This window comes from Anguilla anguilla, chromosome 9 (genome assembly GCF_013347855.1).
Source record: "Anguilla anguilla isolate fAngAng1 chromosome 9, fAngAng1.pri, whole genome shotgun sequence".
In the NCBI taxonomy this organism is placed as follows: Eukaryota; Metazoa; Chordata; class Actinopteri; order Anguilliformes; family Anguillidae; genus Anguilla; species Anguilla anguilla.
Window position 1 is genome coordinate 417,528 of NC_049209.1, and position 17,145 is coordinate 434,672.

The 17,145-nt window shown below is 47.7% G+C and overlaps 1 protein-coding gene across 3 annotated transcripts in view; it reads right to left on the bottom strand.

Moving 5' to 3' along the window:
* gabra3 (gamma-aminobutyric acid type A receptor subunit alpha3) overlaps window positions 1–17,145 on the bottom strand; it is a 93,976-nt gene that overhangs the window by 59,687 nt on the left and 17,144 nt on the right. For 2 of the 3 annotated variants that reach the window (XM_035434815.1, XM_035434817.1), the window contains exon 2: window positions 5,743–5,848. In XM_035434815.1, the coding sequence (XP_035290706.1) occupies window positions 5,743–5,828 (86 nt within the window). In that variant the 5' untranslated portion in view covers window positions 5,829–5,848. Of the gene's footprint in view, window positions 1–5,742; window positions 5,852–17,145 lie in introns of all 3 variants that reach the window. The other variant, XM_035434816.1, reaches the window with a different exon arrangement.

Below are 17,145 nucleotides of genomic sequence, written 5' to 3' on the forward strand. Positions count from 1 at the left end.
ATCAGCACCCTGATCACATACAGCACTGATCACATACATCACCCTGATTAGCACCCTGATCACATACAGCACTGATCACATACAGCACCCTGATTAGCACCCTGATCACATACAGCACCCTGATCAGCACCCTGATCACATACAGCACCCTGATCAGCACACTGATCACATACAGCACCCTGATCAGCACACTGATAACATACAGCACTGATCACATACAGCACCCTGATTGCATATAGCACTGATAACATACAGCACACTGATCAGCACACTGATTACATACAGCACCCTAATCAGCAGCCATTGATTTTGTGTCACTGTGACCAGTAGCAATGAACCCGATTCCAAACAAAACAGACAAAAATTGGGGTTTGGCGGTCTGTGCTCATTAGCCTGGCTGTGGGGGAGAGGGGGGTGGGGGGGGGGGGGGGGGGGGGGGATGGGAATGGAGGTGAGTGGGAATTGGTGTCAGCAAGTGACGGAATGGAAATGGACGCATTATGCTCATTCATATGTAAAAGATGGATCGCGGTGAGTAATAGTTTAATCAAGCCCTGCCCATCAGAAGCCTGTGCAGTGAGGGATTGTGGCGATGAGCACACAGACAGAAGCTAATATGGGGGATTTGTCTGTGACATCTTTATCCATTAGCAGAGCCTCCTGCCCATGCCGCAGCGCCAATGGTATCAGGGACAATCGCAGGACCAGCAGGGCTCGGGTACGACAGCCCCGCTGATGCAGAGATACTCTGGAGGTATAGGCACGCTGCTCCTCTGGAGGTATAAGCACGCTGCTCCTCTGGAGGTATAGGCACGCTGCTCCTCTGGAGGTATAGGCACTCTGCTCCTCTGGAGGTATAGGCACGCTGCTCCTCTGGAGGTATAGGCACGCTGCTCCTCTGGAGGTATAGGCACGCTGCTCCTCTGGAGGTATAGGCACGCTGCTCCTCTGGAGGTATAGGCACGCTGCTCCTCTGGAGGTATAGGCACGCTGCTCCTCTGGAGGTATAGGCACGCTGCTCCTCTGGAGGTATAGGCACTCTGCTCCTCTGGAGGTATAGGCACGCTGCTCCTCTGGAGGTATAGGCACGCTGCTCCTCTGGAGGTATAGGCACGCTGCTCCTCTGGAGGTATAGGCACGCTGCTCCTCTGGAGGTATAGGCACGCTGCTCCTCTGGAGGTATAGGCACGCTGCTCCTCTGGAGGTATAGGCACGCTGCTCCTCTGGAGGTATAAGCACGCTGCTCCTCTGGAGGTATAAGCACGCTGCTCCTCTGGAGGTATAAGCACGCTGCTCCTCTGGAGGTATAGGCACGCTGCTCCTCTGGAGGTATAAGCACGCTGCTCCTCTGGAGGTATAAGCATTCTGCGCCTCTGGAGGTATAAGCACGCTGCTCCTCTGGAGGTATAAGCACGCTGCTCCTCTGGAGGTATAAGCACGCTGCTCCTCTGGAGGTATAAGCACGCTGCTCCTCTGGAGGTATAAGCACGCTGCTCCTCTGGAGGTATAGGCACGCTGCTCCTCTGGAGGTATAAGCACGCTGCTCCTCTGGAGGTATAAGCACTCTGCGCCTCTGGAGGTATAAGCACGCTGCTCCTCTGGAGGTATAAGCACGCTGCTCCTCTGGAGGTATAAGCACGCTGCTCCTCTGGAGGTATAAGCACGCTGCTCCTCTGGAGGTATAAGCACGCTGCTCCTCTGGAGGTATAAGCACGCTGCTCCTCTGGAGGTATAAGCACGCTGCTCCTCTGGAGGTATAGGCACGCTGCTCCTCTGGAGGTATAAGCACGCTGCTCCTCTGGAGGTATAGGCACGCTGCTCCTCTGGAGGTATAGGCACTCTGTGCCTCTGAAACCTGAGGGGATCAGTTACAGACTGTGCCAGGGGCACACACACATCTTCAGCTGAGCGAGAACGTATCGGCATGAGCTCCATCGCAGTAAGAGTCAACCTGGGCACAAGGTGCAGCCAGGTGATGCTTAATAAAACCTGCACACGTCAGAGACTGCACGTGTGTGTGTGTGTGTGTGTGTGTGTGCGTGCGTGTGCGTGCGTGCATGCGCATCCATGAGCGTGTGTGTGTGTGTGCGTGCGTGCGTGCGTGCGTGCGCATCCATGGGCGTGTGTGTGTGTGTGTGCGTGCGTGCGCATCCATGTGCGTATGTGTGTGTGTGTGTGTGTGCACTTATGCGTGTGCATGTGTATGTGTGTGTTCTTGCGGGATGTTTCCAGTAATGAAGAGCATCTCTTATGTATGCAACACCACGTATCCCCATAACAGCATGATTATCAGAAGCAGGAGTCGATGTGCCAGCAGGCTGATTTGTGGACATATAATGAGTCTTCATGAGACTGACTTCTAAAAGCAGTAAAGGAGATACATCTGATGCATAAATTACATGGAAATAACCCTTACCCCAATCAGATACCCCTTACCCCAATCAGATAACTTTTACCCAAATCAGATACCATTACCCCAGTCAGATACCCCTTACCCCAATCAGATACCCCTACCCCAATCAGATACCCCTACCCCAATCAGATACCCCCTACCCAAATAAGATATCCCTTACTCCAATCAGATAGCATTTACCCCAATCAGATACTCTTACCCCAGTCAGATACCCCTTACCCAAATCAGATACCCTTACCCCAATTAGATACCCCTTACCCCAATCAGATACCCCTTACCACAAGTTACGTGCCAGCATGGCAGCAATATTTCTTCTCTTGGAGAGTCAGAGAAAGTCTGAGCGCAGAATGTGTGGACATTAACATTAGGAAACATGTGATCCAATTTCTGAGAGAAAGGAACTGCAACTGAATAACATGGAGCTCATTTAATCTGCTAAGACACAGATGAGCTCTACTTTTAACCAAGCACACCTGACCCAAATGCCACCATTCGGTTTCTTTTCTAATGTACTTATTTTTCTCTATCAGGTATGAAAAGGCTCTGCATAACCATATTAATAATAAAAATGGAGTCTGTTTGCCACTCCCAGAGGAGGCTCGTGAATCAGAGGAAAACTTATCAAGCCACAGTCACAGCAGATCCACAGAAAGGCCAATGCTAATTGGCTCAGCCAAATAAACTGCAATGTTTGAATCGCTCAGTAAACTTCACTCAAAGTTCTCGCATTCAATGTTCTCATACCTATGGCATGTATTTACCCAAAAAACCTCAATTATAAAGAATTCAGCTAAGTTTTATAGTTAAGTCGTTCCTTAACTAACTTCATGATAAGCATTCGAACGACACAGGAACCATTATGTAAGGCGCAAAGCAGACCCAGAGTTTCACAGTAAGAACATCATTCCAACAGTCCAACATGCCACTTACTGAAGCAACCAGGACCAATTCTCTGTACTAGCACATTCTGAAAGAGAATGCCCGCTCATCTGTCCGTGATTGGGTTATGCAGCAAGACAATGATCCAAAACACAAAAGCAAGTCCACATCTGAATGGCTGAAAAGATATTAAAACTGTGGAGTGGCCTCGTCAAAGTCCTGACATGAACCCAATAGACGTTGTGTGGCAGGACCTGAAACGAGCAGCTCATGCTCGAAAACTACCAATTTGTCTGAATTAAAGCAGTTCTGCAAAGAAGAGTGGGCTAAAACACAGCGATGTGAAAGACTGATATCAAATTAGAGAAAGCATTTGGCTGCAGTTATTGCAGTTTAATGTGGTGCAACCAGTTATTAAGTTTAAGGGGCCAATTACTTTTTTCACATGGGTGATATGGGTGTTTGAAAACTTTTTTCATTAAATAAATGAAATAATAATAAAAATAATAAAAATGTGTGTTTATTCAGGTTCCCTTTGTCTAACATTGCATTTTGTCTAAAGATCTGAAACCATTCAGTCTGACAAATACGCAATAATAGAGGAAATCTGGAAGGGGGCAAACGCTTTTTCATGGCACTGTATAACACTGGTACTTCTGCAAACATGCAGGCTCCATCTTTCATTTTGTGCTTATTAAATCACCCAATAGGATAATGTACTTCATAGAGGAGAGGAGCTGCGTGAGAGGAGGAGAGAAACCTGGGTACGGGAGCAGGTTCTGTGATGTCACATTAAATCAGCCTCGGCCTGCTTCTTCCGCTTGCTGCTGACAGAGAAGAAAACCAATAACTCCTCTCCAAGGTTTCTTCTCCTTTCTGTCTTTACTTTTAAAAAGAGAAACAGTTGTGCGTGCACACTGCACACTGCACACTGCACACTGCACACTGCACACGTCACCAGGAACCGGACTGACCGCAGAGTCCGTCTGCAATGGGCCTGCGCACACACACGCACACGCACACGCACACACACGCACACACACACACACACACACACACACATACACACACACACGCACACACACACACACACGCACACACACACACACACACACACACATACACACACACACGCACACACACACACACACACACACACATACACACACACACGCACACACACACACACACGCACACACACACACACACACACACACACACGCGCACACACACACGCGCACACACACACACACGCACACGCACACGCACACGCGCACACACGCACACACACACACACACACACACGCACACACACGTGCGCACACGCACACACACATACACATATACACACACACACACACACACACACACACACACACACAGTTTTGGAGCTGTGCTATGCTGGAGGAATGCCTCCTGTCAGTGAGACATTAAAGCTAATTTTACAATTAGGAAATTGCTAATTATGAATAGGAAATTAAAAGCCTTCTCTCTCCCTTCCATCAATCCTTCTTTCTCTCTCTCCATTCCTCCCTCCCTCCCTCTCTCTCCTTGTCCTTCCCCTGCTTTCATCCTCCCTTCCCCCCCCTCAGTCTCCCTCTCTCCATCCCCCCTTCTCTTTTTCTCTCTCTGTTCCTCCCCCTCTCTCTCCCTATATCTCCTCCCTCTCACTGTCATTTTCTATCCCTCCCTCTCTCTCTGTCCCTCCCCCTCTTTCAACCCTCTTCCCCCTCTTTCATCCTCCCCCCATCTCCCTCTCCCCTCTCCCTCCTCCCTCCCACTCTCACTTTCCATCGCTCCCTCTTTCTCTCCCTCTCTCTCTTTCTCTCCCTCCTTCCATGCATCACTGATCTTGCAGCATCATTGAGTCTCTCTCCTATCAGGGCCTCTTTAACCAAAACATAAATGAACCCCTCCATGCCCAGGGGTCTGGAGGGCTCTGACTCAGGCCATCCTGCCAGGGCTTCATACAGGGAGGGGTCTGACTCAGGCCATCCTGCCAGGGCTTCATACAGGGAGGGGTCTGACTCAGGCCATCCTGCCAGGGCTTCATACAGGGAGGGGTCTGACTCAGGCCATCCTGCCAGGGCTTCATACAGGGAGGGGTCTGACTCAGGCCATCCTGCCAGGGCTTCATACAGGGAGGGGTCTGACCCAGGCCATCCTGCCAGGGCTTCATACAGGGAGGGGTTTGAATCAGGCCATCCTGCCAGGGCTTCATACAGGGAGGGGTCTGACTCTGAAAGCTGGGGTGGAGTACTGAACCCTTATTAACGGCTGCTTCACCCTGCACCCCCACCCCCCCCAGGGGCAGGCAGTCTGACCCATGCAGGAGTGAAGGAGAAGAGGAGAGGAGGAGTGAAGGAGAGGAGGAGAGGAGGAGAGGAGCAGAGGAGGAGTGAAGGACAAGAGGAGAGGAGGAGAGGAGGACAGCGGGCGAGGGGTCGTACCCGGTGTGCACGCCCGGGTGCAGCAGCATCAGCGCCAAACCCAGGCCTGGCACGAGCGCCGTCAGCTTCCTCAGGACACCCGCCATTTCCCCGTCTTCCCAAAAACCTGCCGGAAACAGGAGGGGCAAACCCGTCACTCAGGAATCAGAATGATAAATTCAGCTCATGACTCAGTGATTAAAGCTGCACTGACAACCTGCCTGTAAGGGAAAAGCAGCACAGAACACACACACACACACACACTGCTCCTCACACACACACACACACACACACACACACACTCACACACACACACTGCCTACACACTGCACACACACACACACACACACTGCACACACACTGCACACACACACACACACACACACACTGCACGCACTGCTCCTCACACACACACACACACACACACACACACACTGCTCCTCACACACACACACACACTGCTCCTCACACACACACACACACACACACACACACACACACTGCACACACACACTGCTCCTCACACACACACACACACACACACACACACTGCTCCTCACACACACACACACACACACACACACACTGCTCCTCTCACACACACACACACACTGCACACACACACACACACACACACACACTGCACACACACACACACACACACACTGCTCCTCACACACACACACTGCTCCTCACACACACACACACACACACACACACACACACACACTGCACACACACACACACACACACACACACACACACACACACACACTGTACACACACACTGCACGCACTGCTCCTCACACACACACACACTGCTCTTCACACACACACACACACACACACACACACACTGCACACACACTGCACACACACACACACACACACACACACACACATTGCTCCTCACACACACACACACACACACACACTGCACACACACTGCGCACACACTGCGCACACACACACACACACACACACACACTGCACACACACACACACACACTGCACACACACACTGCACGCACTGCTCCTCACACACACACACACACACACACACACTGCACACACACACTGCATGCACTGCTCCTCACACACACACACACACACACTGCTCTTCACACACACACACACACACTGCACACACACTGCACACACATACACACTGCACACACATACACACACACACTGCACGCGCTGCTTCTCACACACACTGCACACACTGCTCCTCACACACACACACACACACACACACACACACTCTGCTCTTCACACACACACACACACACACACACACTGCACGCACTGCTTCTCACACACACACACACACACACACACACACACACTGCTCTTCACACACACACACACTCACACACACACACACGCTGCTCTTCACACACACACACACACTCACACACACACACACACTGCTCTTCACACACACACACACACACACACTGCTCTTCACACACACACACACACACACGGCGCCTCAGCATCCCGCCATTACACAAACAGCTGCCCTGGGAGCCAAACGGCTTCGCATTTCAGTCCCAAGGGGCTGCTGCTGGCGTATCTTTGCACAAGATGCTTAACTTGAAGTGCTTCAGGAAACATTCAGCCGCACAAATGGGCAGTGTGTATCAGTGTAAGCCATGTTAGACCCCGGATATCAGCAGCGGGTTAGCCAAGAATAAATAAGCAGGTAATGCAAAAATCACGGTCGGCAGGACTTGTATGAATATTTCAACGCTGACAGACTGTACTGAATAAGTATCAGGGACGGGACATTACACAGCTGACTTCATTTTCTCACTCTGCCACCCATAAGAATGTTTTTTCTCCAATAAATGGCAGTGAAATGTACGGAACAGGGACAGGGAACAGGTCCTAACGCCCCCCCCCCCCCCTACCCTGGGTCACTGCGATCTGTGACCCACACTTTCTGTCCAAGGTCATCCTGCAGTGCAGCTGTGATCTGCTGCTTTTTACAGAAAAATATGAATATGAAAGTCTTTCTGGCTGCTGAGGAGAAATGTTTTATTGAATCAGTAAAATGAAAGGAACTATAAAGCATACACAATTAAAATGTAACGGCCTTGGAAAGCAAGCTCCCTTCAGAGGACGTCAGAGCACCCCGAATCACACAGAGGAGCGGTTCAGCTTTCCAAACATACCCCTGGTCTCTACACACACTGAGGTCTCTACACACACTCCGGCCTCTACACACACTCTGGCCTCTACACACACTCTGGCCTCTACACACACTCTGGCCTCTACACACACTCTGGCCTCTACACACACTCCGGTCTCTACACACACTGAGGTCTCTACACACACTCTGGCCTCTACACACACTCTGGTCTCTACACACACTCCGGCCTCTACACACACTCTGGCCTCTACACACACTCTGGTCTCTACACACACTCTAAACTCTACACACACTCCAGTCTCTACACACACTCTGGCCTCTACACACACTGAGGTCTCTACACACACTGAGGTCTCTACACACACTGAGGTCTCTACACACACTCTGGCCTCTACACACACTCCGGCCTCTACACACACTCCGGCCTCTACACACACTCTGGCCTCTACACACACTCCGGCCTCTACACACACTGAGGTCTCTACACACACTCTGGTCTCTACACACACTCCGGCCTCTACACACACTCTGGCCTCTACACACACTCTGGTCTCTACACACACTCTAAACTCTACACACACTCCAGTCTCTACACACACTCTGGCCTCTACACACACCCCTGGTCTCTACACACACTCCGGCCTCTACACACACTCTAGACTCTACACACACTCCAGTCTCTACACACACTCGGGCCTCTACACACACTGAGGTCTCTACACACACTCCGGCCTCTACACACACTCTGGTCTCTACACACACTCTGGCCTCTACACACACTCCGGCCTCTATACACACTGAGGTCTCTACACACACTCCGGTCTCCACACACTCTGGTATCTACACACACTCTGGCATCTACACACACTCTGGCCTCTACACACACTCCGGTCTCTTCACACACAAGCAACTGTTTGACACAAGCAACCAATCACTGCAGAACACAAGCAACCAATCACTGCAGCACACAAGCAACCAATCACTGCAGAACACAAGCAACCAATCACTGCAGAACACAAGCAACCAATCACTGCGTAACACAAGCAACCAATCACTGCAGAACACAAGCAACCAATCACTGCATGACACAAGCAACCAATCACTGCGTAACACAAGCAACCAATCACTGCAGAACACAAGCAACCAATCACTGCATGACACAAGCAACCAATCACTGTAACACAAGCAACCAATCACTGCGTAACACAAGCAACCAACCACTGTGTAAAACAAGCAGCCAATCACTGTGTAACACAAGCAGCCAATCACTGTGTAACACAAGCACCCAATCACTGCATGACACAAGTAACCAATCACTGTGTAACACAAGCACCCAATCACTGTGTAACACAAGCAGCCAATTACTGCTGAACACAAGCAACCAATCACTGTGTAACATAAGCAACCAATCACTGTGTAACACAACCAACTAATCACAGTGTGACGCAAGCAACCAATCACTTTGTAACACAAGCAGCCAATCACTGCCTAACATAAGCAACCAATCACAGTGTGACGCAAGCAACCAATCACTGGGTAACACAAGCAGCCAATCACTGCATGACAGAAGCAACCAATCACTGTGCCCTGACTGTGAGTGAATCTGCTAGTCCATGGTGACCGAGGGACAGACATGGATTTTTTAAAGGGGGTCAAGTTTTCCATTACTGTAGGCCAGAATGAGGCTGATGCAATCATCGCCGAAACATGGAATTTGGTGTCAGACGGCGGTAAGTTTAACAGCAATATTAACAAGCTCTTTCCCGCGCTGCCCGCCCGGGCAGGCATGTAAATTCAGATGTACGTATATTCAGAGGACCGAAAGCTCGACCGGCACATTTAAATGCACACACGCGCACGTGCACACACACGCACACGCACACACGCGCGCGCACACAGCCCTGTCCACAACAAGCTGATGATTCTCTTACACAGAGAGCAGAGCACTTTACAGAGATGGCTTCTACTACGGCCGAGCTCTGGCCAAATGACTCCATTTAATCATGTTCTTTTTAATGTATTGATGGGCCTATATTAAAACTAATTCTGGATCATTAGACATTAGAGATTTTATGTTGGCAATAAAAGCCCACGGGACGGCTGCCTTCCACAGGCAGCGATAACGTTTCCTTGCCCTCTAATATCTGTGGGAAATTGCCATCTCTAATGTCAGGACATCTTTCCTGCTCTCTCAACAGGCACACCCCGTCCGCTTAGAGGTCAACATCTCCGCTGCTTACAGACATTATGAATCACACTTCATTTTAAAGGCTCTTAAACTTTCACTGATGCACTGGGTCAAGCCAGAAAAAAGATGGCACATCCACAGGATGGGTTCTCCAAAAACACGCTGCTGAACAAGCTTCACTATGAGCCACGGTGCAGAGGGCCAAAATCATCTGAGTGGGCTTGTGTAGCGTACACGTACTCACACTCACACTCACACTCACACACGTACACACGTCCACACACACACACACACACACACACACACACATACCCTGCATCCCTGTCCCCACCCCCACCACACACACACACACACCCTGCATCCCTGTCCCCACCCCCACCACACACACACACACACCCTGCATCCCTGTCCCCACCCCCGACCACACACACACACACACACACCCTGCATCCCTGTCCCCACCCCCACCCCCACCACACACACACACACACACACCCTGCATCCCTGTCCCCACCCCCACCACACACACACACACACCCTGCATCCCTGTCCCCACCCCCACCACACACCCTGCATCCCTGTCCCCACCCCCACCACACACACACACACACCCTGCATCCCTGTCCCCACCCCCACCACACACACACACACACCCTGCATCCCTGTCCGCACCCCCACCACACACACACACACACCCTGCATCCCTGTCCCCACCCCCACCACACACACACCCTGCATCCCTGTCCGCACCCCCACCACACACACACACACACACACATCCCTGTCCCCACCCCCACCACACACACACACACACACCCTGCATCCCTGTCCCCACCCCCACCACACACACACACACACACACACCTTGCATCCCTGTCCCCACCCCCACCACACACACACACACACACACACACACACACCTTGCATCCCCGCCCCCACCCCCACCCTCTCTACACCCCAGACCAAATACCTCCCTGAGCAAAGACACCATCTCAGTTGTCTACTCCAATTCAGGCCTACAGGCCCGGGTCAGACGACACGAAGCCTTTCAGCTCAGCTCTCAACCAAAATTAACTCTGGGGCAGCGGAGCAGTGAAAAGGGCAGACGGATGGCAGGGCTGACGCAGGTGCATGCTGGGAACAGATTAAGGTGTCTGGCCGAATTCTCCAAACTGCCAGGTGAGGACACGCTCACTTACAGGACGCAGACGGTAACAAGGACAACGGCCACGAACACCCCACAGAGCACCTGCACGAGGGGGAAAAGGACACCCCACAATGCACCTGCACGAGGGGGAAAGGACACCCCACAGAGCACCTGCACAAGGGGGAAAGGATACCCCACAATGCACCTGCACGAGGGGGAAGGACACCCCACAATGCACCTGCACGAGGGGGAAGGACACCCCACAATGCACCTGCACAAGGGGGAAAGGGCACCCCACAATGCACCTGCACGAGGGGGAAGGACACCCCACAATGCACCTGCACAAGGGGGAAAGGACACCCCACAGAGCAGCTGCACGAGGGGGAAAAGGACACCCCACAATGCACCTGCACGAGGGGGAAAAGGACACCCCACAATGCACCTGCACGAGGGGGGAAAGGACACCCCACAGAGCACCTGCACGAGGGGGAAAAGGACACCCCACAATGCACCTGCACGAGGGGAAAAGGACACCCCACAGAGCACCTGCACAAGGGGGAAAAGGAAACCCCACAATGCACCTGCACGGGGGGGAAAGGACACCCCACAATGCACCTGCACGGGGGGGAAAGGACATCCCACAATGCACCTGCACGAGGGGTAAATGGACACCCCACCTGTCGTGTCGTGCACCTGGCAAGACACACTGACCAGCACTGACCAGCACCATTATTCTACAGCTTCCTCCATAATTATAAAACCTCTCATTCCTGTTAGCCACAGCAATTTATAAAAGTACCTCGTGATGTCCCACAATTGTGTGTATTCTGTAGTATTCTTCAGCATGCACAATTCTATTTTTTCACATGGGACATATTATTTTAAGACTGAATGACCCCTAACCACTGTAACAAGAAAACACATCTAGACTATACTATATTATATCTGAAAGTATTTCACAACCTAAATGTAAATATTTTACAAATAAAACATTGCACCATGTTCACCAGCCATAAATTCAAAAAAATCCCACTTTTGCCATTTCTAATTCAAACGCAATACAGCATTTCTCACCCTACTGGTAATTGGCTACTGCGCAATAAGATGGGTGATTCAGGGATCAAATAAACCTTCAGCACACATTTTCAGCCCTGGCACACAGACTGAAAAATTCCAAACTCTAGTAAAATTCCACAGCGCAGAACTCCCACATCCCATGCCGTTTCTGACGGGAACAGTCGGAATCTCGCCGGGCGGAAAACTTCCCCTTAAACTGATTATCCGTCTCAACCCCTTTTCAGTCGCTTTCATTGATTAACAATGGAGCGATTAATTCACTAAATACTCAATACCATCTGTTCTCCTGATTAGGCTATTAGACGAGTAATAAATCTCTTGCATGCGTCGGAAAATTGTGCACATTTTATCGACATTGTTTAAAATGGTGGACACATACTCTTCATTCTCCACACCCGCACTCAGAGAACTTTCCTGGTAAAGATCTGCATTGCGCAGATTTTGTAGCTCAGATGATTTTGAGGTGCAGGGTTTGTTAGATGCTCTTTACTGCAGGTTGTGCTGGAACATAATGTGTGGTAGTAGTATAGTGGTTTATTTCTTAAATTAAGTGCACTTAGTGATTAAAACAGATTTTTCTGAATGTATTTTTTTAAATCTCCCTGACTTGGTGTGATGAAAGGAGCGATGTGTTTGCCTGTTCATACAGGTCATTGGCACACTTGCTAATCAAGGGAAATGAAAGAAAACAGGTTGACACCAATGAACAGTTTAAAGGCAAGTTCTCTGCCCTGTCGATTTTCTCACCAAACAATACTGCCCTCTATATTCCAATTACACAAATGTGATTCACATGCACCCCTATTAACCAATAACAAGCCAGAGCTTGTTTGTTGTGGTCAGTGACTTTTCTTTAAATAAACAATAACCACAGTTTTTCCAACATTACTTTCCAAACATATCCTTTTCAGTGACTCCTGATCTTTGGCTTTCTTTGCTAATTGTTTTTTTTAATTTTATTATTCTGGTCTTTTTATATCGGAAAGCAGAGCAGGGTTTACTAGAAATACCGAACAGGATAGCACAACGACACGCAAATGTTCACAACAGGAAAAAAATTAATAAATGAATAAACACAAACAACTCTTTAGCAGACATCATATAAATGGCACGTGCTGTGACTTGCGCCTGGTCAAAACAGTTACCCGTAACAGAACGACTGCTTCCTGAAAGTCACACCGGTCAAAACATACACTGGACCACACCAGAGTGCAAGCTGCTTCCTCTGGCTCAAGTGTCCATTCTGGCTCAAGCATTCATTCTGGCTCAAGCGTTCATTCATCCATTGCAGTGCCAAAAAATATTTATCTTTCTTTTTTCACCTCATTTTACCGTATATAAAATGAAAGCAGAGTTGTAAGCCAATGACCTTGAACCAGCAGCTGCTAGATTGTAGATAATTTAAGGTTAGTTTCTATGTAAAACTGCAATTATAGGACACTCTCAAGATGTGGTTTTTTCTGCCAAGTTAATTTTGTAGGAATGAAACAGAAACCTAATCATGTAGATTCATCTATATAAACAGCTCAAAAATAGAAAAAACGATGGCAGCTATTGTGACAGGAACCAAATGATCTAGACAGGGTTCTGCTGTTTGTTCATACCTGTATGCTATAGGGAATCTCAATATCAATGACCTCACCTGCAAGGGTCCATGTGCAGGTCAATTAGCAAAACAGCTGGAAGTAAATCTAACCTTTTTACAACCAAAATACAACCATTGTGACTTGATGCTAAAATAGATTAAAATATTAGAATATACTTGCAATGAACACAAGTGAAGTTAACCTTGTCCCAGTAATTTTATGTAATCAAATGAAACAAAATGAACTAATTAACTCCTTAATTTTTCATTAGATTTTGAGGCTGGTAGAAAGTCATCTTGAAGTTGCGACCCATGATTTGACATCTTCTGTGTTACAGAAGACAACGAACCTAATTAAGCGCACTGGAAAATGTGCGACACAAACAGAATTTTTAGCACAAACGGGTCGGAATTTTCCAGGTTGGTCTGGCCAATCAATCTTAACCGTGAGTGCCGACTGCTTCATGAAAAACTCCACTGCAATAAGAAGCCCTCAGCACAGTATAAAAACTGCTGCTTTCAGGAATTCAAAAACCTTTTAAAATCTCAACTGAATAAAATAGGCTTAATATCATAGTATTTATTTTCTTTGGTTTGCCATGTGCAAGATGACTGCTGAGAAACTTCCATTTTGATTGCACAAGGTGCATGCGACAGGGTGCAATCAAGGCCATTCATAAAGTAGGAATGGTTTAGACAAAACATAAAATACAGACACTTAACTTGCCAACATAAAATGTGGATGGCAACAGAGGGCAAAAACTTCACAAACCGTTTTACAGATGAGGACAGCAGCCAGAGGCAGAACATTTTCAATACATTTTGCAGGTTGTCATACGGATATATTAGCACATAAATTACACATATCCCTTATAGTGCATTTTTGGTGGCTTTCTTTACATGAATAAAAAAATGTAATAGATTGATCATAAATTTGTAATTACTAAATGCCAACACATTTATTTTAGTTGACTGAACCACTGTACCAAATGAGCAAAGACACCACATCTTTTGTTGATGGCCTCATTAACACGATTATTGTTACTGATGCTTTATTAATATTCTGGTGAATTACTCTTTCATTTTAACTAAAACATTAGTTGATGTTAATGAATAGAACCTTACCAGTAACCATGAACAGAGTTCATATATCACGTTAAAGCATTAGTTCATGGCTTAGTTAACCTGGAAAAGGACTGTTAATGCTTTGTTAAAAATGTATAACTTAATTATGTATGTTAATGAAGGAATTAATTAAAATACATTATTCACTGCAACTTTGCGTTCAGCTTGCTGAATCTGAAATCCCCCAAAATGCATTTCTGTTATCCTGTTCTTGCAGTCTCTCGTGCCTGTAACAGCACAACTGCAATCTTGGAAAATAAAGGTGTAAAAGAGAGTTAGTGATCATTGTGACTAGCATAAGCAGCACAAATGGCATCGCTGCAGAGTGGATGGTTTAACCCTTCCAGCTCAGCCGTGCACACACATCCATGCCACTGTACTCTGAGGGTCCTGCTATTCACTGCAGAGACAGTTGAATCCAAATCCCCATCGCATCGCTGCCAGGAAAGGGCCGCTATCTGCTTCATGTAAAATTTAACAAACTAATGCTACTGTTGCTGTGATTTACTGCCAATGGCTCGATGCACATTGCGCAACTGCTGTTCGATGCCTTGAGACCTCACAACGGCATTTCTGAGAAATACGTCTAATTTTTGTAACAGAATCTAGGCTGCAAGTATCTAGTGATATTTATTTATTTACTGACTTATTTATTTGGTCATGTTTCGAATTTGGTATGTGTCAGGGTGCCTTTCAGGTATTCCACGAGAATATGCTCAACTTTAACATTTAGGCTACAGTTCCTGCAATGTTTTACAGTTAGATAGTCTGCATATCTGGATCTCAAATATTACAATCCATGCATACAATACAATTTTTATTTATACTGTAAATGAGTTACATTACATTTGTTTGGCAGACGCTTTTATCCAAAGCGACATACAAAAAGTGCATTTCATGGTCATAGACAACTACTAAACACAGGTTCACTATGATACAATACTTATTTTGTACAGCTATTTCTAGCCAGGAACACAGTTTAGTTCACACAGTGAACACTATTCTGACCTAACCTCTGCAAAGCCAACTAGCCAGAAGAATAAGCTACAGTATTAGGACAAATACAAATTACCAAAAAGTGCTGGGATGGGGCAACATGTAATAAGTGTCATAAAAGGGGGGGGGGGTGGATTTAGAGTGAAATATACAGCGTGGTGGTAGTTAGTCTAGGTATAGTCTGAAGAGATGAGTCTTCAGGCCACGGGCGGAAGATGGGTAGTGAGGGGGAGGTTCGGAGAGGGACGGGGAGTTTGTTCCACCACTGAGGAGCTAGAGTGGAGAAGCTCTGTGATCCCTTTGGTCGGGTGGGAGGGGTTACAAGGCACCCTGCTGCCGCAGAGCGGAGTGGTCGAGCTGGCACATAGGATCGAATCATGTCCTGCAAGTACACTGAGTTACTCTTCTCAGGTAACTGCAAAATAATCTTTCCAAGTTTTATTTACTATAATGTGCTTTTCTTTTTAACCTTTTGGTCTAACCAACCCAAAAGAATTGTTTTCAGAATCTCTGACAGTTAAATACTAGGCCTATATCTTCAGCAAACCATATTTTTGTAATGAGGCAGCCATTTTGAGTTTTGAGTGAACAGACGTTATCTCGTGAATTATTCTTTTATTATTTATTTTTTACTGCAGCCATTTTGCCTTGTGCCAAAATCTGAATCTGCTGATTAAAGAACAGACACAAAACTCTTAACATTCAGCTGAAATCAACAAATGACATGCTTAATCCAGCCGTAAATCTAACCATGCAATAAACACATAATTTAATTATGCTCAGCCACGGCACAGCTCTGAAGGGAGCGGAGGGTCAGTAACAATCACAGAGGGCACTGGCAGTGATGACAGGGCTGTGAGCGGTGACCCGGCTGTTCTCACACAAATTAAAACCCCACAGCTCACCGAGCGGGACAGGCAGAGGGGTGCCTGAGGGGGAGGAGGCCGAAGGTTTAAAAGGACAGTTCACTTTCTAGAGGTTTTTGATATTGTTCTATATTTGTGATATTATTCTTATTTTAGTGTATTAAAGTGGCACAAACAGTTTTATGTGCAAAGAAGCTTCACAATGGCTGCTGTAGGAGCAGTTTCTTTGGACCATTGTTCAGTTTTCTAAAATATTCAATACATGAAAAATATACACGTCTG